Source organism: Equus quagga, chromosome 15 (genome assembly GCF_021613505.1).
Source record: "Equus quagga isolate Etosha38 chromosome 15, UCLA_HA_Equagga_1.0, whole genome shotgun sequence".
NCBI lineage: Eukaryota > Metazoa > Chordata > Mammalia > Perissodactyla > Equidae > Equus > Equus quagga.
Window position 1 is genome coordinate 56861164 of NC_060281.1, and position 25642 is coordinate 56886805.

Consider the following 25642-nt stretch of genomic DNA (forward strand, 5'->3'; position numbering starts at 1 on the left):
CCCCAAAGCATTGATTGAGCTGCTGCTAGAGAGTCCAGATATCATGTAAGGTTCTGGAAACACGAAGCTGCAGGAGAGTTCTTGGACTCCAGGAATGTTCCCTCCATTTCTCTGGAATGATTCCACATGCTAAGTTTATTAGATCCTTCTGCTCTGGTTTTGATAAAACTGTTTCAGAAAAAGGAAATACTCTAGTAGCTAGAGCAATATAATGACTAACTGTGATGGCATGACCATATAAAAATAGACAATCAGAAAGCATTCGAGCTCATCGACTTGGGGTGGAGGGAAAAGAGGTTACATGTCTATGCCTGTGTCAAGGTTTAAGAACTTGTGTTAGATATTTGGGAAATGAAGTAATGCAAAGACAAACCATGCTGCTGACGGCAGGTATGTTTGTCACTGAGATAAGTAAGCAAAAGCTCTCCTGAGCACACGTCAATACTTGGGTTCAAAATATTTTCTTTTTTTGCTGGATGTACTGATTCCAGGCCTTATATCATCTGAATGAGTGCCTAGAGTCTTTTTAGTACAAAAACACAGCGTTAAATGAGAATTCTACTCTCTCTGGATATTACCCAGAAAGAGAGCTGAAAATGAAGATAGCAATAGAGTTAATTCCACACAGTGGTGGGGAACAGTGGCTTGGCTGGCCAATATGGCTCATAAGTTGGGTGTGTGGTCTAGGAAGAGGTTGTGCAATATTTTATTTCATGTTGATAATTTTGACTTACTCAGAATGATTCCAAATCTAACGTTGAGATTTGATTTTAATTGTTTGGAACACTGGTCAACAGAAAAGCCAAAATCTTGTAACGGATCTGCCAAGAAGAAAACAGCAGATTAGCTGTAAGTATACTGTATACTCTGCAAACTCATTTTCAAAATTCACACCAATTGTATTATTCTTTTCTATATAAAGCACTCAAATTGATTAAAAAACGCGTTGCCCAACACCTTGTCTGCGTAAGTCCATGAGGCTTTCCACTGCCCTCCCAGTCTCTACCAAGTCAACACTGGTCAATGTCTTGTTCCCTCTGACGGTGGCGTCTCAATCTGTGAAATGAGCAGTGTCTTGATGGGTGAGTTGCATCTTTACTTGTTAAAAGTTTTATCATGGTTTAAATTCTTTTATTTCTGAACTTTTGGCCTTAAAATTGCTCATTGATTGCACAAAACATTTAACAAAGTATTTATTATTATAATTAAAACAGAGAGAAATACAATAGTGCCCCCTTAACCAAGATTTCACTTCCCGTGGTTTCAGCTACCCATGGTCAACCACGGTCCAAAAATATTAAATGGAAAAGTCCAGAAAAAACAATTTATTAGTTTTAAATTGCATGCTGTTCTGAGTAGCAGGATGGAATCTTGAGTTGTCCCACTCCATCCTGCCTGGGATGTGAATCATCCCTTTGTCCAGTGTATTCCTGCTGTATATGCCACCCGCCTGCCAGTCACTCAGTAGCCGTCTCAGTTATCAGATCTACTGTTCAGCACGGCAGGGCTTGTGTTCAAGTCACCCTTATTTTACTTAATAATAGTGCCAAAGTGCAAGAGTAGTGATGCTGGCAATTTGAATATGCCAAAGAGAAGCTGTAAAGTGCTTCTTTTAAGTGAAAACTCTTGACAAAGGAAAGAAAAAGCTCGTATACTGAGTTTGCTAAGATCTATGGTAAGAATGAATCTTATATCCATGAAATTGTGAAGAAGGAAAAAGAAATTCGTGCTAGTTTTGCTGTTGCACCTCAAATAAGTATTTATAGGAAAAAATGTAGTACATACAGGATTGGGTACTACCTGCGATTTCAGGCACCCACTGGGGTTTTGGAGCATATCCCTCACAGGTAAGGGGGACTACTGTATATGCAAAATTTCAAAGTGAAGCCCTGCCTTTATAATTCCATCCGATCCCATTCAATGTACTAATTTTTTTCCAAATATTTCACTATATACTAGGTCTTGTGTTAGATTTGATAGGGACTACAAAGATAACATGTTTTACACGTGACCTCTGCTCATTCAAGAAGCTCCAGTGGCTCGTCTACGCCTTAGAGTGCAGTTAAGAAATGTTCTACTGGCCCCACTTTCCACACTCCACATCATGAATCCATCATCCGGTCTTTGAGACTGGGGTGGCTCTGTAAACACCCTGCAAATTCCCACCACGTTTGATTTGCTCCTGGCTTTCTCCCATTCCTAACGGTCTTACTTGTTTTGGCCATCGTCTGAATGCTCTGGTCTTGCTCATTCCTGTCTTCTTTGCGAACACTTCCCTGATAGTCCCCCAAATATTCGTTTGCTTCTCTGAATTCTCAAAACAGTTATGTCTGCAATACTTTTAAAGTGTCCAAACAAATACTACCTTGTACTTTGCTCTTTCCCTTATCCCACAACACTTAATCTGAATGCAAAACTCCTGAAGCCAGGAGCCAGGGTTTTGTTTTGCTTGTTTGTTTTCCCTTTCCTCTTCCTTTACGTTTACCACTGGACCTGAGAGAGGAAGGCTGATTTTAACCGAGGGTCCACATTGTACTAGTCACTGAGCTGTGAACTTTGTAAGAGTTTTCCATTTAATTATCCGGACTCCCCAGCACAGAGCCTCGCAGTTGGACATACAGTAAGCACTCCATACATGCATATAATGAGTGGATGAATGGGCCAGGTATTAAACTATTATTTCTCAGCTCTAGGTCTAGCCTTCTGAACTCTGCTTTGAGAAGCTGGGTCTTTCTGCAATCATGTTTCTCCTTTGCCATGCGCCAGAGAGGTGCAGAGGGAGATTAAGGCTGAGCGGGAGGAGGGACTTGCTCCTTCTTGTATACTCCCTGATCCTTGAGAGTGTCACCCAGTGATGGCCAATCACTCTGGCAGTGGCAGTTGGTTCTGGTGTTCAGCTCTCTTTTGCACCTTCCCAGAGTTAGCTGAGTCTCCTCTCTGCAGGCCACTAAGCTTCTGCGATGACAGTGCCTCGGAAGCTGTCACTGCCTCCCCGGAAGTCTGTGTCTCAGCTCCACAGGGCTCTTCTTTCAAGCTTCCAGCTTCTAATAGCCCCATCTCTGCCATTTGCCCTCCTAGCCCTCAGGGCGGTAGCTGCTTCCTCACTGCTCCTTTCTTGCTTTTTGGTTCCCTAACAACTGCTTAACCATTTCCCTATGTTAAATTCTCTCTGTTAAAAATAATAGCTGACATGGTCTCTCTTTTTCTGACCGGATCTAGACTGCTACAATAAATCACAGTCTTGAGAGAGAGGCATGATATTTCTCATTTCATAGATGGGAAAATATGGCTCAGAGAGGTCGTATTAACTTGCAGAAGCAACACTCAAATCTAGACTTATAAACAAACAAACAAATAAAAACTTGCCACCTAGTATTGTGCAGAGGCACTCACAAAGGAAAGCCTCTAGGACGTATATTAATTATTTGATTTGTAAGATTGCCTGGAATATTTTGTGTGCAGACATATGGCATCTGGTAATTCTCTTTCATAACTGGTTTCAATTTCAGCTTAGCTAGGAGCTCACATTTGTCAATGATAGTGTTCCAGACAGTTTTATCATCCACATTGCTGACCTGGAAGATACATAATTGTCTGTGGTATCTGCCACGAAAAGGATCACTAGGCAATTTGAGCCTTGCAAATCTAATCTGGTTCACTTTTGTTGGCTCAAACCCCCTTTGCTCTGGTCACTAATTTTCCTGGGGGGGACGTCATTTTCTCTTATGCTCATATTACTCCTTCATAAGCATCTTTGTGCTGTCCCAGGGCTTCTTTCAGCTTGGAAAACAGGAGCAGCGGCTATGGAGACAATTGTTCCTGCTACATATTTGGCAGTCAGTATTGAGAAAGAGAGGCCAACTAACAGAAGTATAGGAAAGTGCGTCTTCAACGTTGTAAATAAATTTGAGTTGCTATCTGAGGAGAGAGAAAAGAGGCTAAGTATGCATCGCTTAGCTAATTAGCAGTTACAGAATTACACTCTATGTTTATCAATATTTTAAAGCTATAGCTAGAGAGAATAAACTAAGTTCACAAGAAGGAAATAAAACATTTCTTTGATACTGGAAAAATATTGTCAGGAAAATCATCTTAACAAGGAACACAAAGGAAGCAGTATGTGGCTTCTCTCTGAGGATCTGTATGTAAAAACAGACAGATAGATTGCTTAAAAAGTGCTTAGGGGTTTGGTGATCTTTCCTAGCAGTTATTTCCATTTTATATTTGAGAGTGAATTTTCTATTTGAGAGTGATATGCAGTTTGCAGTTGTCTTGGGGAAAGTGGCATTAGTTCCCCCGGTCCCCTAATCCCGTTCTCACAAACTCACACCCTCCCTTCTACTGATTTGTGTTTTCACTCAGGCACTTAGCATGCTCCGTATTACCTTGTATTTTCTTGTGTACCCCTGTCATTCCTCTACTAGATGCTGCGAGGCGGGCTCCCAGCCTCAGGGCTCACCGTAACGTCTTACGATTATATTAGGTTCCAAGTAATTTTTTGCTGAATGAATAATAAGGGCTCTATGTAGTAAACATGTTGAGAACTTGAAAGCAAGGTTTTTTAATCTTGTCATTTTGGGTTGAATAATCTCTGTGTGGGGCCTGTCCTGTGCATTGTAGGATGTTAGCAGCATCTTTGGCCTCTACCCACTAGATGCCAGTAGCATCCCACCCCAACTCCAGCTATGACAGCCAAAAATGTCCCCAGACATTGCCAAATGACCTCTGGGAGACAAATTCGGCCCTGGTGGGGATCATTGCTTTGAAGAATTACTTTCTCAATTACCAGAAGAATGCCTCAGAATCATCTACCAAAATAAAAGATGCTGGGTTGCATTTTTTAAGTACTTCTCCTTGTATAATATGAGAACTGATGTCGGGGGAGCGTGAGGGGAGAGACTTTCCCCTGGACACTTGCCTCAGGTAATTTTTAATTCATATGAATTAGATTATCTGAATTGAGATCTTCTGAAAGAATAAAATTGGAAAGTTAATGAAGGTTGGTGTTCCAGGGCTTCCAGAGCAGACATAAATATTTCCAGCAGACACTTCATTGTATAGCAGCAAACGAGCTGAGCAAAGAAGCAAAAGCTTCATGGTGAAATATACAATCTGTTTATTCAACATAGTTTTCCTTTGCCTCTATGTTACACTCCCTTCTGTCTGTTCTGGCGACACCCGTGGCTTCTGCCCACGGGAGGATAGTAGTTTCAGAGGCAGCCCAGCATGCCCCGCACTGCCCCTGGGCCCCACGCCCCGGGACACGTGTGCCTGGAAGCAGGCTCCTCTAGACGGCTGAGAGCGAATCCTGCCAGGCTGTGGAAGAAGCTCCGGGAAGGCAGCCAGCAGCATCTGCCTTGCACACTAAGGGCAGCAACCGTCAACTGTATCCTGGAACAGTTCTAGGGCTCATTCATGGAGTGGAAGAGACTTAGACAAACAGGTGGGGCTTAGCATGTGCAGGATCTTAACAAATCTCAGCTCCAGAACCATTTTTGTGCTTTAAACTCTATTGGTGGCCGGTGCTGTCCTGGGCTGGGTTAGAACCAGGTAGTTGTCCAGGAGAGGTCAAGCTGTCCTGGTAGTTTCAAGCCAGTGTTGGGGTCTCAACTGGAATTGGGGTGGGGGAAGAAAATGAAACCCAAGGGCACAGCCTCTGGAAGCACAATTCCTCCCCCGAGGACAGCAGGGGCTGCAAGCCCGATGGGACCCAGGTGGTGCGCTCTGCTGGGCTGCCTCAGGGTAGTCTCAGGCAAGCCATGGAGCTGAGTCCTGGAGTCTTGGGCATTCCCGGGGCCCTGCAGCTTCTGTGTTGCTGGTTGAGTGATTTGAGGGATAAAGGAGGGGCCAACTCTCATGCTGGTAGTCCCGTTTTTCATACTGCATAGCTCTGCTTGAGGTTTTTTTTAATCTTATATTTTGAAATAGTTATATTCTCACAGGAAGTTGCAAAATGATACAGAGAAGTTTCACATACCCTTTACCCACCTTCCCCCATGGTAACAGCTTACATGCGGTACGATCTCAAAACTAGGAAACTGATATTGGTACAACCCACAGAGCTTGTTCAGATTTTACCAGTTTTACATGCACTTGTGTGTGTGTGTGTATGAGTGGGTGTGGGTGTGTGCACGCATGCATCCGTGCATGTGCTTACAGTTCTGTTGCTTAGGTTTCAAAAACTATTGCAAAGTGGGTGAAACATTGGCTTTCCTGCTCCCATGGGAGAGTGGAGTTTTTACAGCAGTGCCACCCTAAACAAGAGCAGGCACCCCTCCAGCCTCACCTCCACTAGCTTCCCCAAGTCCATGTCTAAGTCCATCCTAAGCTTGTCCCTATCCTTCCTGCTGCACGAAGGCAGTCTCTCTGTCTCTCTCATCTTCTGTCTCTGTGTCTCTGTCTCTGTCCCTCTTCTCTCTCTCCCTCTGTCTCTCTCCTTTCTCCTCTCTCCTCCATTCCTCCTTCCCCTCTCCCGTCCCTCCTTCTCCCACTCTTTCTTTTTCTCCTTGCACCCCCAAATACTTAGATGAGTCTACATCCTGAGACCCAGAACACTGACTCTTTGCCTAACATGCCTTAACCTTTGTGGTTCATTCCCTGTAGCCCACATTACTTTAAAGTTGTTATTGCTTCCTGAAAGTGCTGTTGGCAGAAAACAGGCTGACTCCAGGAGTGTTGGATATTACAAAGCATGGTTCATAGCATGCTCCCAGGAGAGGCACAGCTTGGGAGTGGGGAGTAGAGAAGGACAATGAGACAAGGGGGCCTTAGATGTACTGGTGAGATCGACTCTAACAGTGGATGGACAGAAGAAGAAAAACTTGGGCAAACAGAGTGTGAGTAAAGCTGATCTGCTTCTGACTGCTTAACAAGATAGCACCGATGGCCTCTTGTTGTTTGATAAAAGGGAGTATAATAAGATTATCCAGAGAAACAGAACCAATATAATCTGTATTCTACATGTATATAGAATATATATAACATATATAGAGAGAGCATATTTATATAGGATATATATCATATCTCTCTATCTACTTATCTATCTATTAAGAGATTTATTTTAAGGAATTGGCTCATGTGACTGGGTTGGGGACTGCTGACAGGTCTGAAATCTGCAGGGCAGGCCAGCAGGTTGGAAACTCAGGCCACGTTTCTATCTTGCAGTCTTGAGACTGCATTGGTTCTTCTTAAGGAAATCTCAGTCTCTTCTCTTAAGGCCTTCCTCTGATTGCATGAGGCCCACAACATTAGGGAGGATAATCTGCTTTACACAAAGTCTGCTGATTGCAAATGTTAATCACATCCACGAATACAGCAACATCTTGACCAACAATTGGGCCCCAGAGCCCAGCCAATTTGATGCATAAAATTCCCCATCACAGGGGGCCTTTTGTGTCCTATTGCCTGAATCCTCAACAGCCCTTCTAGCTGTGCGTACACAATCCTTCTTGCTCTTATATGGTCAACAGTTAGCTTTGGACTCAAATGCCTCCAAATGTTTGTGGGGTGGATTTATTGTGCCCTACCGGTGGCAGGCACTATGCTGAGTGCTTGGGATATAGAGATTAGAAGAAGCCATCTTAGTTTTCAAGAGTATTATAAATAGGGATGTCCTGCTCCCGGGAAGCTCAAAGAGTGAGCTACTAACTGTGCCTGGGGAGCTACTGACGATTTTAGAGGAGAGGATGACATGATCTGATTTGTGCTTTCATTGTTGGCAATGATTTCTCTCCTTCCTATCCAAATTCTGCCTCTCCGGGAAACACTACCTCATCCCCTCAGCTTCTTTCTCTCCATCCATATGAATTTATGATCTATGCCAGTTATTTAGTAACACAGACGCATTGTGTAGTTACTCAATGCTTTATATGATAATGCCTTGTCTCCTCAACCAGGGTCAGATCCTCAAGGGCAGGCTCTTTCTATTATATATTATCATATTATATCCTCTTATGTTTTTGATTACTCTTCTCCTTCCCATCATTTCTGACATGCACACCCAATGGCAGATGCTAACTCAGTGTTTGCCAGATAAATGGCTCTTGCTTTTATTCTGTACTTTCTGCAAACATGTTTCCTGCTATCTGCAGTGTAAAAATCAACTTGGTCAATTTCCAATAAATGTCTGGTAGGAGGTTTAGATCTCACGTAGGAAAACTTTGCCTCTCTTCTGCCTTCCACACTTTCACAATCCAGCTCAACTACACCCCTCTCCAGGATACCTCACCCATCCTTCCTCTGGTCTCTCAGGGCACGCTGTGTGTGTCTTTATCATACCTTTATCATCACGTAGTGTGGTAATTATGGCTAGTTTGCGTCTCTCGCAGATTACAGTGGAGTATAAACTGTGAGAGGTTAGGAACTATGTTTTATTTATTCATCTTCAGATAACCAGTGTCCAGTCTAATGGACGTGCCCAAGAATGACAGTTGGTTGGATAAATAGGTGAAAAAGAGAGTAGGTCAGATAGTTTGATAACAAAAGGGAAATTGAGTTTTTACTTCCAGCTTTGATGGGTGCCAGTTACTTGGGAAGCCTGATTGTGAGACCAGTCATATTTATCCCGTTCCACACTTGGAAGGCTCTCTGGGAAGGTGCTAGAGCATTAACTTTGTCATCATATTAAAGGGAAGATTTGCTTTGGCACTCAGGATGGAGTTTCTGAGTGTGGTTGAAAATCTAGTCCCAGGCCAAATAGTAGTAGATAGAATTCTGCCATCTCTCAGAATTCTTTTCCAAATAAAACAAAATAACAGACCACGATTTTGACTTCTTCCTTTAGGTTAGGTTACCAATTCTGCAAGCCAGTACTCTGTTTATGACACAGATCTAGTTGTGCACGGATCTGAAAGTTTGCCTTTTTGCAGGGCTGTAGTTCGATTGGGGTGTTTGAATTTTTTTGTGTGATTCATAGGGTAACATTCAAGGGTCATGGTAGATCCCTAAAAAGAGGATGATGCATAAAGCTTCAGTGAGAAGCCATTGCTGGGAATTCATTACCACCACAACACAAAGTTAACTTTCCTCTTTTCTGTCCTTGAGGTCACTGTGGTATGTTCCTTCCGCTCCTTCCCTCATACTCCTTCCCTGCCTTTAAAGAGAAAGAAATGACTTATAACATGGTATATATATTCCAGCTATGTTGTTCTATTATTTACTAATCTCTTCTTTTTTCTACTTGTCAAATTTTGTTACTATAGAATAGCACAGCAAGGTCCCCTGAAGGGCCATTATTATTTCAAATAATAGTAGCTCCATCCCCATTCCAGACTCTTTGGTTGGCATTTTATTGGGAATTGACTCACATATCCAAAGTCAAATATATGATCTGGCTTCCTGTTTCTTCATCTTGGATATGTAGATTGTGTATTCAAAATGCTTAAACATGGTTCTTGATGTCAAACAGAGCAAAAATGGAATGAACACCATCACAGTGGAATACCTACTGTTCATAATATGAGAGGGCAAGAACTCCAACACCCTGCAGGCTGCCTGGGAAGCCTGGTGAATGCATTTTTGAGTGTACAGGTTTGTTTGGGCTGCCAAATTCAAAATTCTGGATCCCTCACTTGTCTGCTTCTAACTGCAAAAGAAATGGAATCCAGTGGAAGTCATTGTTGGTGGAAAAGGGGAATGAACATGCGTGGCCCCTTTGGCCTCTGAATTCTACTCCCCTTGAGTAACTTGAGTTTGGTTTCCATCAGCTTAAGAGGAGACAGATTTTGTATCATAACATAAACATTAGAGACCATAAAAAGCCACAGAGACTGAATCTGTCAAAATCCCAACAGGACTATGCCAAAAATATGGAAAACAAAACAGTGGATTACAGACTGTAAATGCTCAATGTGTATCCCCATCCCCAAGAAAAGAGATGTCAAGGAGAGCAGTAACTATAGGACCATTGCTCTGATTTCCCACGCAAGTTAGGTGATGCTCAAGGTGCTGTAACAAAGGCTTTGACCTTATATGGAGCAAAAAATGCCTGATGTCCAAGTTGGATTTTGGAAAGGGAGAGGTACACAAGATCAGATTGTGATTATGCATTGGCTACTGGAGTGCTCCAAAGAATTGCAGAAGACGGTTAGTCTATGTTTTACAGACTACAGTAAAGCCTGTGACCACGTGGATTGTGAAAATCTATGGGCTGCTCTGGAAGAGATGGGTGTGTCTCAGCACTTCATTGTCCAAATATGTAACCTGTATTGTGGACAAGAAGCCACTGTCAGGACGAAATACGAACAGAGAGAATGGTTTCCTATAGGCAAAGGTGTCAGACATGGGTGCATTTTATCTCCCTGTCTGTTTAATCTGTACACAGAGCATAACATACGAAAAACTAGGCTAGACTCAGAGGAAGGAGGAGTGAAAATTGGTGAAAGAAATATCAACAACCTAAGATATGCATATGACACTATCTTACTGTCAGAAAGCAGCAATGACTTGAAACAACTTCTGATGAAAGTGAAAGAAGAAAGTGCCAAAGCAGGACTGCATTTGAACATCAAGAAGACAAAAGTCATGACTAGAGAAAGACTACACAACTTTAATGTAGACAATGAAGACACTGGAATTGTTAAAGAATTTGTTTACCTTGGTTCAGTCATCAATTTAAATGGAAACTGCTGCCAAGAAATCAAGAGAAGACTGAGATTTGGAAGGGCAGCAATGAAAGAACTGGGAAAGATCATCAAGTGTAAGGAGGTGTCATTAGAGACCAAGGCCAAGGTTATCCACACCCTTGTGTTGCCAATTTCTATGTTCGGGTGCAAAAGCTGGATGGTGAAGAAGGCTGACAGGAAAAAAATAGATTCATTTGAAATATGGTGCTGGAGGAGAGCTCTGCAGATACCATGGACTGCCAGAACGACAAACAATTGGATCCTATAGTAAATTAAGCCTGAACTGTCGCTGGAGGCAAAAATGGTAAAACTGAGGCTGTCCTACTTTGGGCATATCACGAGAAGGCAGGATTCTTTGGAAAAGACAATAATGCTGGGAAAAGTAGAAGGCAGCAGGAAAAGAGGAAGAGCAAATATGAGATGGACTGACCCCATAAAGGAAGCCATAGGCAGGCGTCTACAGAAGCTGAGTAGGGCAGGACATTGTGGACATCACTCATTCACAGAGTTCCTAGGAGTTGGAACCGACTTGATAGCATGTAACAACAACAAAGGTGTTTGTCCTTGGCATCTGGTGCTGTGGAATATGATGGATGAGTGAGTAGGGAGTGGTAAACTGCTCAAGAGGTGACATCTGACATCAGCCCTGTTTTTGCTCATTTGTAGAACTGGATTTGAACCCAAAATGCCAGGAAGTTTTAAACTGCATTTGAATCATTGATTCTCTCCCCAGTCTTGTGAGTGGCCAGGACCTCAGGTCTTAATCTCCCCATCTTGTGATGAAGAGGCTGAGATCTAGGACAGCGAAGTGACTGTCTCAAGTCTCCAGACTCAGCCTGCTGTGGCTCTGCCCTCACACTGCCATGTGGGAGAGACAAACAGCAAGTGCGGCCAACCAACTCAAAAAAGAGGCAGCACTTCGGACAGAGGCAAGATGAGTCCAAACACATGGGCCAAGACCCTGCTCCTCTTACACTTCAGGTTGATCTCAGGGAGGGACAAGACAAACCCAGCTTCCCAGTTTTGCTAGACTTGTTGGCTGGGATTGCCTGGGTCACTGTTACTCTGCAAAGCTGCAGCTGCTCTCAACCCAAAGGACACTGGCCGAGCACAGATGAAAAAGCAGAGGCATTAGGAGGTTTTTGTAGGAATTAAAAAAACTAATGCATGTAAAGCGTCTAGGCCAGTGCTAGCCACATAGTAGACACCTGATAGCCGGGCAAAAAAAGAGTGGATAGAAGGGCAATATTGACTCTTCTCATTGCAGCTGTAGATAATGAAACCAACTTCTTTTAAAAATTTTCTTTTTAACGTAAGAACAGTCTAGGATTAAAATAACTTAGTTAAGTTCAATAGACATTTCTGAAACAAAGCCTAGATGTCAGCTAGTGCGTCTCAGCCCTTGAGATAGAAATAGGATCGCACTGAACACGATTTATAGTTGGGGAGGTTCTTTGCCACTGGTTCTCAAACTTGGCAGCACATTGGAATCATCTGGGTGCTGCCTGGGCATCGAGACTTTTAAATGTCCCCAGGAGATTCTATTGTCCAGTCTTGTTTGAAAACCACTGTTACAGGCCACCCAAATTTTCAGCTCACTGCCTGCGTGTGTGATCTTATGAGTGGGGCCTAGATCTACCGTGCATCGCATCACTCTAGGCCAAAAGCGCAACCCCTTCAGAGATTTCTTAAGAAGTCTCCTTACAAACCTTTTCACAGGTTTTATAGAATTTGCAAAGATTTGGAGTTTTCAGGGAGGCATCCTCCTCCCCCCAGTCTATTGTCACCCTATTCCTGGCTCCCCGCCCCCCGCCCTCCGCCCTTTTCATGTCTCTAACTTCTTTCTCTAAAGAAACAACAAAATACTTTTCCTTGTCTCAGTGCTGAGGAGTCGGAAACACATCAGGCCCCAGGAGACTCAGCAGCTACCCAAGTGATTTGTTAAGGCATTCTTTCAGGAAAGCCAGGGCTCTGCTTAATTAGGATCCTTGTAACAGCCCCTAAGAGAATTTTTTTCTATTTTGTTTCAGGAGCATTGACTCTGTGCCAAACACTAAGCTAGGCACGGAAGGGTTTGAGATGGGGGTGCAGGGCCAAAGAGGATAGAGCTAAAGTGATGGACAAGAGAGCTGTCGGGGAGGAGGGAGCATAAAACATAGGGTGCGTCCATACAAACTCCGAATGTGGAGAAGAACGCGCAAGCACAGCAGCGTTTTGGCACACGGGAGCGGGAGGTGCCGGGCCGGGAGGACTAAGACCGGAGAAGCTCCGAGCCGGTTTAGGAGTGCGGCCACCTAAGGGCTGCTCAGAGCTCTGTGCTGCGGAGGAGACCAATCATTTGTGGATGGGGGTCCAAGCAATTCCTGAAATTAAACAACTTGTGATGGTAAATAAGACATTCGGCCTTAATTAAGGAGTTACTTCAGATACCAGCAGCATCTTTTGTGGCCTCATCGGCTTCACCCTCCTATGACCTCTGTGTTATAGAGGTGGCCAGGGTCCACAGTCTTGGGAGTTTGGGGTTTCGTTCTCCCCGTGGATATGACTTGGGTGGAGTGCATTGTATTGTGTTGTGTGTATCTGACCTCATGACCTTCGGGGATGGGATGTCAACGCATCCTTTTGCTTTTTTCCTGTGCACTCTTTTTCTTGTCGAGAGGCTGCCTCTGTTCCTGGACACAGGCAAAAATACAGGCTACACAGAAAGCACAACATTTTTTTTTTTTTTTCAGGAGAGAGCTAGAAGAAACCCTTAGAAGCTACAAACTCTCTGAACAATAACTCCTTCAGAATTTGAGAATGAAAAATATAATGCAAAGCCACACACAGTCCCTTTACTATTTCTGAATTCCCCACTCTGACAAGACTGGCTCATTGCACTATGGGATAGTTACGGGGTAAACCATTGTTGAGTGAATGAAGACGCGTTGATAAACAATCACACAGAAGAAAAGTAAGGGATCATATCACCTTAGCGGTAATAGAACAGTAATTGATTTGGGAAACAGCCCACCTGCTCCTTTAGCTCTTCAAATGTTTTGCTAATACATTTCCCTTTTAATAAGTCTTAACCTCAATTTGCCCTCTCCTAATACAAGGGGACAAAAAGATTACTTTCCCCCTTGTAGTTCTCAGCATCCAGACTAGGGGTTAATATCCCTCAATTAGATTGTGTTTGAGTCACATATTTGAAGTCAGAGCAAGCCAGCAATTTGATTTTCCCTATTTTTGGTAGATGCAAGAAAATAGAGTTGCAGATGCTACCTCACCAGGAGAGACCAGAGCCTGATACCTGTTGCTGATGGATCCAGCCACGTGTTTGAGCCCCTGTCCGTGCTGAGCACTCTGCCAGATGGGGGGACACAGAGATGATTCATTTTAAGGCACAGCGCCTGACTTCTCAGAGCATAGAGTGTAGGAGAAAGAGAAGGCAGACACGGTCGCCACCCAGCACAGCCACAGGTGTGTGGAGAACAAGGGAGGCGCACATAACCCAGCAAGGGTGGTCAGGGATGGCCACCAGGGGAAGATGATGCAGAGGTCAGCCTTGCAAGCTGCAGAGGACCGGGGAAGGTGATGCAGTGGTCACTCTTAGAGCTCTGACCACAGGCAGGTGCTGTTCTGAGCACTATGCATGTATTAGCCTGAAGAGAGACATACTATTGTTATCTCCATTTTAGAGCGAAGGCAACTAAGGCAAAGCAGGTTTATGGAAATGGCCCAGGGTCACACGTCTGTAACAGCTGGAGTATGAACCAGGCAGACCGTCCGTCTACATCGTCTGCGTGGACTCGCTTCTATGAACCTCGAGGCAGAGAGAACAACACATACAAAATTCTGAAGTCCTAAAGAGTGTAGGATTTCTGGGAGCTGCACATTTGCAGACCAAAGCCGTTCGTGAAATCAAGCCCTCTCTGCATCTGTGGTGTTCACCTTGAATGTTATAAATGCAGCCAGTTCAGCTTCTTCTTGGAAGACTTGAGGTCAGAGGTGGGTGTTTTTTGCAGGGACAAGAACAGACCTGAAAGATCCCAGAATCACCTCTGGAAGGATTCTGGAAAGGCCAGAGGCTTATTTTTTTTTCCCCTCTTTTGCTTAAAATGGTACCAGAAAGATAGATTTCTATCTTCTTCCCATATATTTCCAAAGAAGGAGCGAACCTGGGTGAAATGCGCGTTTCCCTGGCTGTTGGGTTAGGAAGAGTTTCCACCATCATTATTGGCCCTCATCTTGCAGGGAAACTGAGGTGTTCACACTCTTCCATTTTAGGCCGTTCTTTCTTGGAGTGGTCCTGGGAACAGCTCCTTCCACTTGACTCAAAAGTTAAATATGGGGAGGACAGCTAGCAATCACCCTACCTCACTGAGCTTCCGGCCCTCACCTGCAAAAAGAGGAACTTGGCATGGTTTTAAGCTTCTCATTTGCTTCTGGTGCCAGCTTCTCAGAAGCCCTAGACTGTGGAGGCTCGGGCCTGCACTATTGACAGTGCTCCTGCAAGTGAGATGCAGGGACTTATGCTCAAAGCTAGAGGCCAGGCCTTTTCCTTAGACTTTTTATTCTGAAATAATGATAGATTTATAGGAAGTTGCAAAAAGAGTGCAGAGAGGCCCTGCCACCTCTGGTGGTAACATCTTACATAACTGGACATCAAAGCCAGGACATCGACATTGGTACAACCTACAGACCTTCAGACTTCACCAGTTTTTTCATGCACTCGTGTGCGTGTATGTGTTTGCACACACAAAAGTGCATGTGTAATTCTATGCAATTTTATCTCATGCAACCACCACCACAATCAAGACACAGATACAAAGGATCTTCCTCTTACTTCCTTTTGACTATCTCTTCCTACCCCATCTCCCGCTTCCCTACCTCTGGCAACCACTAACCTCTCCTCTATCAATAGAATTTTGTCATCTTGAGAACGTCACAGAAACGGAACCATACTGTATGTAACCTTTCGAGATTGACTTTTTTCCATTTGGCACAGTGCCCTTGAGATCCTTCCAGGTTGCATGTATGAATACTTCATTCCTGTTTGGTGCTCATGCTTTTCCGCAGTGTGGATGTACCACAGTTTGTTTAACCATTCACCTGTAAAAGGGGCATTTGGCCAGTTTGGGGCAGTTACAGATAAAGCTGTTAGGATTTTTCACATACAGGTTTTTGTATGGACATAATTTTCATTCCTCTGGGATAAATACCCAGGACTGGGATTGCTGAGTTAAATAAATGTAGGTTTGGTTGTCTGAGAAATAGCCCAACTCTTTTCCAGAGTGGCCGCACATTTTACATTCCCTCCAGCAATGCAGGACAGACTCAGTAGGCAGGACCTCTTAAAAGGAACCACTTGCTAGAGAAGCTGGTTTCCTGGGGAGAAATCAGGAGAGGGGCTTGTAGTCCCACGTGAGGTCGATACTCTATACACACTCAGGCTTTGAGGTTCTGGCAAGACTCCTTCCAAGACATGAGAAGGATGTCCCCAGGAATGATTCGTATGATAGGCGCCCTGAAGTGCATGAGCAGGCGAGCAGGCACGGCTAATTGCTGCTAGTGCCCCCGGTTGGGGAGGAGGCGACCTGGACGACTGTGACAGGGCCTTCCTTACTCAGCCACCACCCTTCCTTCCACATGAGGCGTCCACAGCCCCCGAGGCAATTTTGGCCACACTCCGTCACAGATGCCTGCAGAACAAGTGTTAATTCTTGAGACTTATTTCCCAAATGCTTTCTAGCGCAAGATCAACTTAATATATTTTTCTCCCCCTTGAGGATTGCTCTCCCCACACATGGTGATGAATTGTCCACTGCTGCCTCCAATCCCCCATCAGACCCTCAAGACGAAAAAACCCAATTTACCCTTTTTCTAGGAAGCAAGCCTGTTGACAGAGCTCATGGGTCGTCTTAGTCAGCTTGAGCTGCTGTGACAAAATCCCACAGACTGGGTGGCTTAAACCACAGACATTTACTTCTGCAGTTCTGGAGGCTGGGTGTCCAAGGTCAAGAAGCTGGCTGATTTGGTTCCTGGTGAGAGCCCACTTCCCCCTTCGCAGAGGGCCCACTTCTCCACGCGGCAGAGGGCGAGCTCTGGTCTTTTCTTCCTATAAGGACACTAATCGTATCATGGAGGCCCATCCTCGTGAACTCGTCCAACTCTAATGACCTCCCAGAGGCCCCACCTCCGAATATCATCATACTGCGCTTTAGGGCTCAACATCTGAATTTTGGGGAGACACAAACGTTCAGTCCATGACACGTGTAAAAACCCTCTTCTTCACTGTTAGCAGGTCTGTGAAGGGACCATAGAGTGACACTGTTTCTGACTGTTGACTACCCTGCTTTAGAATGAGCAGAAGAGTGCCCCCACAGAAAGGCATCTGAAGGAGGAGGAAGCGTTCAAAGAGGATCACAGACTTGTTCGTCATCAGAGAGTAAGAGGCACAGTATCTTGATAGCATGAAATTGAGTCTCCCGAAAGATACCGTGGAGGTTTCCTGAGAAGAAGTGGGTACCCAACGGGAGTTTCTACCAGGATGTCTTGTACTGAAATCAGGGAAGCAGAATTCCTTGTTCCCAAAACCTGCTCACCATTGCTTCCTGCATCTTTTACATCTTGAGATGGAGCCACAATGGGTCCGCTGGACATCCCAATATCAATAGAGCTCCCCCTGATGGGAAGGAGGGAGATGTTTCTATGGGAAACTCCACACTTCTCATTTGTACTTTGTCATTTGTGTAACAGAGACCACCTGGGAACAGGATCCGAGTAATATTGGGCTACAAGCACTGACAGGTCGATGCTGGAGGAGAAAAGAACCAGCTGCCTTTGGTTTGGCCCCTCTGCCAGCAATATAAATTCTCAACCAAGGAGAGGGCTTGTTCCTCTGCTTCCCGAATCAATACAATCCTAGTATTTTCCTCTTGATTAAAGGATGAAAACACTTTTGCTAAAAATATAAAAAAGGTTAGATTGGGAGATAGCAAACTGACAGGAAAAACAAAATGGGAAACCTAACTGAGATTAGCAAATGAGAACAGTGCTCCTTCTGAACAGCCACAGCCTTCCCGCCCCTCGCTTTCTCTGAACACAAGTGAAATGCTACCCATCAATCGATCACAGCCAAGTTTCAAGTAGACCCGTGACTTGACACTTCACCCTTCTCTTTCACACCATTGCTGGAACCAGTTGGATGTTGTTCACTTTTTCTTACCCTCTGTTAAATAAATGTGTTTTCAGAACATAGTGTTTAAAAACTGTTACTGTATGGAAATGTTACTGGACAAAACTAGTGAAACTAGAGCAATTCTCAATACCTTTGCCTGGACTTAAGCTTCAGAGAAGCGAGAGTAAAGTCCCTATGGGCTGGGAAGCTTTTTTTGATATAAGGATAATAGCTGCTCACAACAATCTGTAATTGTAGAAAATTGGAAGCAACCTAAATATTTGTCAAAAGGAGAATGTATACAATTGTAGTCTGCACAAATAGGGATCTACTCTACAGCCATGAAAATGAATTAACCAAAGCACCACATGCTAGCTATCTCCTGGAATAATGTAATAAATTGGTTACAGACAAATTGTGCATTCAACTCTCTTATTAATTCCAATAACTTTTAGATTAGGGTTTTCTATGTAGACAGTCATATTATATGCATATGGTAATATTTTGTATTCTCCTTTCAAATCCTTAAGCATTTTCTTTTTCTTGTCTTACTGTGTTGGTGAGGGTCTTCGGGGTAATGTTGGGTAGAAGTGGTGATGGTGGGCATTCTTGTCTCATTCTTGGTTCTAAAGGGAATGCTTCCAATATGTTTTTTTTCTTTTTTTCCTTGGCATTTATTTATTTATTTATTTTCTATTGTGGTGAAAAATACATGACATTAAATTTACCATCTTAACCATTTTTAAGTGCACAGTTCAGTAGTGTTAAGTACGTTCACATTGTTGTGCAACAGATCTCTAGAACTTTCTCATCTTGCAAAGCTAAACATATTCTTTACTCTCTTCTTGAAAAATACAAGGACAAGGACATCAGAATGCTTTCTGTTCCATCACCAGCCCCTCCTCCATGTGCTATTATTACCTGCGGTTTGTGCTATATTATTCCCCTGGGGAAGGCAGCCTCCGTCACGGCCCCCACTGATCCTTCCTCTGGGTATTCATGCCTCTTATACGAACCTCTCCCCTTGAGTGACCCAGAGACTTGCTTCGAAGCGGTGGAACACGGCAAATGTGTTGGGACGTTGCATCTGAGATTAGGCCACTAAAAGCCTGTGACGTCTGTCTTTCTTGCCCTCACTTACTCTCTTTCTCAGAGCTCCCACTCCAGGGAAGCATGGTGCCATGTTCTGAGTAGACCTGTGGAGAGGCCTGTGTGACAAGAAACCGATGTCTCTGGCCAACAGCCATTGAGGACCTGAACCCAGGTAACAGCCATGTGAGGGAGCTCGGAGTGGACCTTGTGGGGCCTGCCTATGGCCATTTACTCACAAGGGTCTGGAAGCAGATCTTCCCCCAGTAGAGTGTTGAGATGCATGCCACCCAGACCAACACCGTGATCAGCCTTGTGAGAAACCCTGTATCAGAGACTGCCAACTAGGCCGCCACAAATTGCTGCCCAGAGAAAAATGGTGAGATAGTATTGTTTGCTGTTTTAAGCTGCTAAGTTTTAGGGTAATTTGTTATGCAGCAATAGAAAACTAACACCTTCCTGTTTCAAATTAGACATTATTATCACCCTTACATTCATTGCTTATTTAAGTTTATCAATTCTTTACTTGCCATTCCGTCCTGCATATCAGAACTTACTTGTAGGATTCTTTTATTTCTTTGTGATGTGTCCCTTAGAAAGTTGCTTTACTGAGAGTCTTTTGGTGGCAAACTCTAGATTTTGTCTATTCAAAAAAAGTCTTTAATTCACTCATTATTGAATCATATAGACTTCTAGATTGATTGCTACTTTCTCTTTTCTCTGATTATGTTGCTGTTGCTGCTTACAAATCTGCTATCAGCCTAAATATAATTTCTCATTAGGTAATTTCTCCTGCTACTCATACCAGTATTTTTTTTCCTTTGTTGTTTGTGGTTTTACTCTGATTGGTCTAGTTGTGGAATTCTTTTTACGAATCCTGCAAAGAAGTTGTTGTGTTCACTGAATCTGAAGATTCATGTGTCTCATTAATTCTAAAAACTTCTAGCACTTTTTCTTCAGAAATTGCCTTTTCCTCATTTTCTCTATTTTATTCTGTAGCTCATATTGTTTGTCCCTTTATTTCTCTGTAATCTATTTTGAGTAGTGTCTCCAGATCTTTCATCCAGTTCATTATTTCTCTCTAAGCTACTTTTAAATCTATGTTTTAATCTAAATATTAATTTATTTCAACAGTGACTATTTCATTTAAAGGGCTTCTATTTGATCCTTTTTCAAAGCTTTCTAATCTTTTTTCTGACACATTTTCCTTGCTCATGTTTTAGATTTCCTCTTTTATTTCTTTAAACAAAGGACACATTCTTATTTTATATTCTGTATCTTATAAATATTCTTTAGAAATGGCAAAACTGGCATTTGAACTCATGTTACCTCATTTTTTTAAATTTATTTTTTGTGGAGGTAACATTGGTTTATAACATTATATAGATTTCAGGTGTCCATAATTATATTTCTACTTCTGTATAGATTGCATTGTGTTCACCACCAAAAGTCTAGTTGCCATCTGTCACCATACACATGTGCCCTTTCACCCCTTTTGCCCTTTCCCTTCCCCATGTCCCCTCTGGTAACCATCAATCTATTCTCTGTGTCTATGTGGGGTTTTTGTTGTTGTTGTTGTTGTATTTTCAACTTGGGTGCATAAATATTTACATGTTATATTCTCTTGTTGAATTGTTCCCTTTATCATTATGTAGTACCCTTCTTTGTCTCTTGTTACAGTTTTTGCTTTAAAGTCTATTTTGTCTGATATAAGTATTTCTACCCAGCTTTCTTTTTGTTTCCGTTTGCATGGAATGTCTTTTTCTATCCCTTCACTTACAGTCTGTGAGTGTCTTTAGGTCTGAAGTGTGTCTCTTGTACACAGCATATATATGGGTCTTGTTTGTTTATCCATTCAGCCTCCCTGTGTCTTTTGATTGGAGCATTTTGTCCATTTACATTTAAAGTAACTATTGATAAGTATGTACTTAACTGCCATTTTGTTACCTTTTTCTGGATGTTTTTGTAGTTCTTCTCTGTTCCTTTCTTCTTCTCTTGCTCTCTTCCCTTCTGATTTCTTTAGTGTTATGTTAGGGTTCCTGTCTCTTTATTTTCTGTGTATTTATTATAGGTTTTTGGTTTGGGGTTACCATGAGGTTCGTATACAATACCCTATGTAAATAGCAATCTATATTAAATTTACGGGCTCAAGTTCGACCTCGTACTAAAAGTTCTACTTGTTTATTCCTCCCTCAACGTTTTATGTTTTTGATATCATATTTTACCTCTTTCATTTTTGTATATCCCTTAACCTCTTATCATGGAAAGAGATAATTTGTCTTTTGACCTTCATACTAGCTTTATAGCTGGTTAATCCACTACATTTATTGCATATTTGCCTTTACCAGTGATTTTTTTTTCTTTGATAATTTTCTTAATCCTATTTGTGGCCTTTTATTTCCCACTTACATAAGTCCCTTTAACACTTCCTGTAAGACTGGTTCAGTGGTGACGAGCTCTTATTTTTGCTTGTCTGGAACGCTCTTTCCCACTCCTTCCGTTCTGAGTGATAATCTCGCAGGCACGAGTGTTCTTGGTTGTAGGTTTTTCCTGTCAGCACTTCGAGTATGTCGTGCTGCTCCCTTCTGGCCCATGAGGTTTCTGGTGAAAACTCCGCCCATAGCCTTAGGGGCTTTCATTTGCATGAACTTGTTGCTTTTCTCTTGCAGCTTTTAGGATTCTCTCTTTATCTTTAATTCTTGATATTTTAATCATAATGTGTCTTGGTGTGGGTCTTTTGGGGTTCATCTTGTTTGGTACTTTCTGTGCTTCCTGTGCCTGGATATCTGATTCCCTCACCAGGTTAGGAAAGTTTTCAGCTATTATTTCTTCAAATAAGTTCTCTGCCCCTCTGTCTCTCTTCTCCTTCTGGGACACCTATAATGTGAATATTATTATGCTTGGTGTCATCCCAGAGGTCCCTTAGACTGTCCTCATTGTTTTTAATTCTTTTTTCTTTTTCTATTCAGTTTGGGTGATTTCCTCTACTCTTTCATCCAGATTGCTGATCTGTTCTTCTGTGTCATCTACTCTGCTGTTGATTCCCTCTAGAGAATTTTTTATTTCCACTACTGTATTCTCCAGCTGTGATTGGTTCTTTTTTATATTTTCTAATTTTTAGAAAATTATTTTATTGAGGTCATATTGGCTTATAACATTGTGTAAATTTCAGGGGTACATTGTTATATATCAGTTTCTGTATTATATTTTTGAATTCTTTGTTGAAGTTCTCACTGTGTTCATCTCGTCTTCTCTCCAGATCAGTGAGCATCCTTATACTATTAGTTTGTGCTCTTTACCAGGTAGATCATTATCTCTGTTTCATTTAGTTCTTTTTCTGAGGATTTGTCTTGTTTTTTTTTATTTGGAAACATTCCTTTGTCTCCTCGTTTTGCCTACTTCTCTGTGCTTATTTCTATGTGTTAGGTAGATCAGCTATGTCTCCCAATCTTGGAAATGTGGCTTTATGTAGCAGATGTCTTATGGGATCCAGCAGCATGCTCCTGTCTCATCACCTGTGCCAAATGCTCCAGGGGTATTTCCTGCAGGGGTCGCAGGAGGCCTTCTGTTGTGGTAGGGCTGCTATTGCTGCAGATGCACAGGTAGGCTGGGCTGGCCCCTGGGCTGGCTGGTTGCAATGCCTGGCCATGTGCAGCTGCTATGGGCACATTGTTGGGTGGGGCTAGCCCCTAGCATGGCTGGCTGGGAGGTCTGGTAGCATACAACTACTGCAGGTTTGCTAGTGAGTCAGTCAGGCCCCCAGTGTGGCTGATTGCTAGGCCCAGGAGTGCACAACTGCTGCAGGCCCCCAGTGTGGCGGCTGCATGGCCCAGTGGCAGTCAGCTCCCTCAGATGTGCTGGTGGGTGGGGCTTCCAGTGAGGCTAGCTGTGTGCCATGTGGCTGTTGCCAGCTCACTCTTGGGCAGGGCAAGCCTCCAGAGCAATTGGCTATGTGGCCCTGAGGTGTGCAGCTGCCTCAGGTGTGCCTATGGGAGGGGCAGCCCTCCCTCTCCTGTGGGGCAGTGCACAACCGTTTCAGGTGTTGGTAGGCAGGGCAGACCACCTGTGTGGCTGTTTGCGAGGTCCAGTGGCACACGTCTGCTGTGAGCTTGCTGGTGGGCATGGCCAGTCCCTGGGGCAGGCTGTCTGCCATGCCTGCACTCACTTGTCTCAGGTACCCTAGTAGGCAGGGCAGGCCTCTGCACTAAGAGGCTAGAGGAATGATTCCAATGGTGCCTGCCAGTGTCTGTGTCAGCGTGGCTGAACTAGGTCACAAGAATGACCGCCACCAGTGTCTCAGTCTCTGGGGGGTGGACCCACTTGCCTCCTACCTCTCCAAGGTGTGCTCTGAGCTTAATAAGTGCACATTTTTTTTACCAATGGACTATGCAGTTTTCTATCTGGTGTTTTTTTATGCTGGTCTCCAGGTCAAGTGAGTCTGTGCATGGACCCTTTAAGAGCAGGTTTCCTCTCCCTGGAATTCTATAGTTTTCCTGGGTTTATTCTCCATTGGTTTTCAAAGCCAGGAATTTTAGGATCATGTCTCTCTTGTGCTGGATCTAAGGGCTGGGGTAGCTAATGTGGAGTTCAAATCTCCTGCTTCTCTGGGAAAAGCTCTGTACCTTTGAGCTGGCTCCTGACTGTGAAGCGCTGTGGCTGGGGTGGGGTGTGGTTTTTCCCTCAGCAGGACTATATCTCTGCCTCTTCCACCCCTCTCCATGTTGTCCCTTGTTGTGGAGGTTCTTTTCATCCAGTTTCCAGATCTCTCTCAGAGGAAATTGTTCCACAGGTGGTGTAGGTGTCCTGTGTCCGTGGGAGGAGCTGAGTTCAGGATCCTCCAATGCCACCATCTTCCAAACTCCTCTTCTATTTTCCAAATATAATATATTTAGGGGTATAACTCTGATGGTTTTTTTTTTTTTTTCCTGCTGAATTGCCCTCATGATGGTTTATTTCTTTGTGTTTTAAAATTTTGGATTATAAACTCAATCTTTAAAAATTCTGTGAACTCTGAATTGAAGGTGTGTGTCCCTCCAGAGGTGATTTACATTTCCTGCTGCCAATATGCCCCAGGCGTTCCCAATCAATCAAGACCCACTTCAATTTCATCTCTAGGTTTGGGATTTCTTGGATCGTAAAGGTAGTATACATTTGGGCCCCAAATCTCTGTGATATCAGGTCTAGAGCTACCAATTCTCAGGGAAGACTTATTTTCTCCAGAGGCCAGGCAGAGTTAGGTAAGTTTCCTGGTCTTCCATTTTTTGCTGAATAGTGTATTTTGTCGTATCCACTTTTTTATTGTGGATATAACTCCTTGAAGGTCCTGGCGTCATGGAGGGATCAGTTTGCCACCTTGCACAGCACAGGGCGTTGTTTACAAACTCCCCCACAGCCGTTGAAGCCTAAGTTCTGGTTCATGGAGACACATTTTCTGCGGGTGGACACAGTTTCAATGTTGGGTCTCCACTCAGAATTTGGGCTTTCTCTTTGTTTTGGCTCCTGGAGATCTCCCATCCAGTTTTGCAAGCTCAGCTATGCATTTAAAAAGATTTGCATCACATTTTACCCATTATTTTCAGATATTTTATAGCAAGATAGTTTTTCATGATATGTAGGCCAGAAGATTCCTTACTCTGCCATTTCCCTAGATGCCTAGGTCATTTTTTTGTGGACTGTCTTGGTCTCTCTTTCTCCAGCATCCTGTTTACCAATGCTTTCATGTGTATTAGAGATTCAAATGCTCAAGGATACTGTAGTGGAGCATTTATTCTCTCCAAAGCCTTCTTGCAATAACCCATGCCTCTGGATTTTGGCGTGAGGAGCCTGTTCCATACATAGTCAAGCCAGAAGTGCTGGTTAATGTCCCCAGAACAGCCATGATAGACAGTTGCAGGATCAATACCCCAGTTTCTTCTACCTTCAGATCTGACCACTACAACGCACGTTTCACAGGGTCTCCCTGGGGTCCCCAGAAGGACCAAGCCCCAGTTGCCCACAGCAGTTTCCTGGATTGGCTTCCTTTTCTTCCCTGTCTCACTTCTTCACTCTCTTCTGGTGCTTCCTAGGATCATTTCTCAAATAACTTTTGCACTCAATTCCTTGTGTCAGGGACGATTTCTGAGGAAATTCTAAAACTAATATTTAAACCAATTCCTCTCATTTATAGTGAGAATTGACTACGTATATGGTGTTATAAATATTGTAGATTCAAAGAAATTGTTATATTTCTAGAGTAATTTATACTCTAGGCTTCCTACTTTCTTGCTATCTTTCAGAAATACACATTTTAGTGATGTTTGTAGGTAGCAAGAGGCATTTCAACAGATTTGGGTCAAAATTGGCACAAAATCTAACTAGCAATTCCAGGTGTTTGGATGATGGTGGAAATAGCATGAACTGGACATATTTGAATACTCGATTTTGGGGCCAGTAAGAATATTCCAGACTGAGTATGTAGATACCTAACTATTACATACTTGGTATTCTTGGCGATTCATGTGGTGACATCACTTTAATACCGAGGATAGTGATCATGAACTGTCAGATGGTTTCTTAGAGATGCTTTGAGTCCAGGAAGGGAAGGTCCTCTGGTGGGGGTGGCAAAAAAAGGCATGACCAGATGAAATCCCCCCTCTCTACAGCAGAGGCTATAGTGGCTAGCTCCTGGGTTGGTCCTAGCTTTCAGATGCATTTTCTTGGCCTGTACATTGTTTAAAAGCACTTAGACTAGGTACCATATTCATAAGTTAGGAAGTTGTACTCTAGATTA

At 43.3% G+C, this 25642-nt stretch overlaps 1 protein-coding gene across 1 annotated transcript in view; it reads right to left on the bottom strand.

Moving 5' to 3' along the window:
• LY86 (lymphocyte antigen 86) overlaps positions 1–25642 on the bottom strand; it is a 65325-nt gene that overhangs the window by 26424 nt on the left and 13259 nt on the right. Inside the window, exon 2 of the mRNA XM_046641280.1 lies at positions 735–821. Coding sequence (XP_046497236.1) covers positions 735–821 — 87 coding nt within the window. The remainder of the gene's footprint in view (positions 1–734; positions 822–25642) is intronic.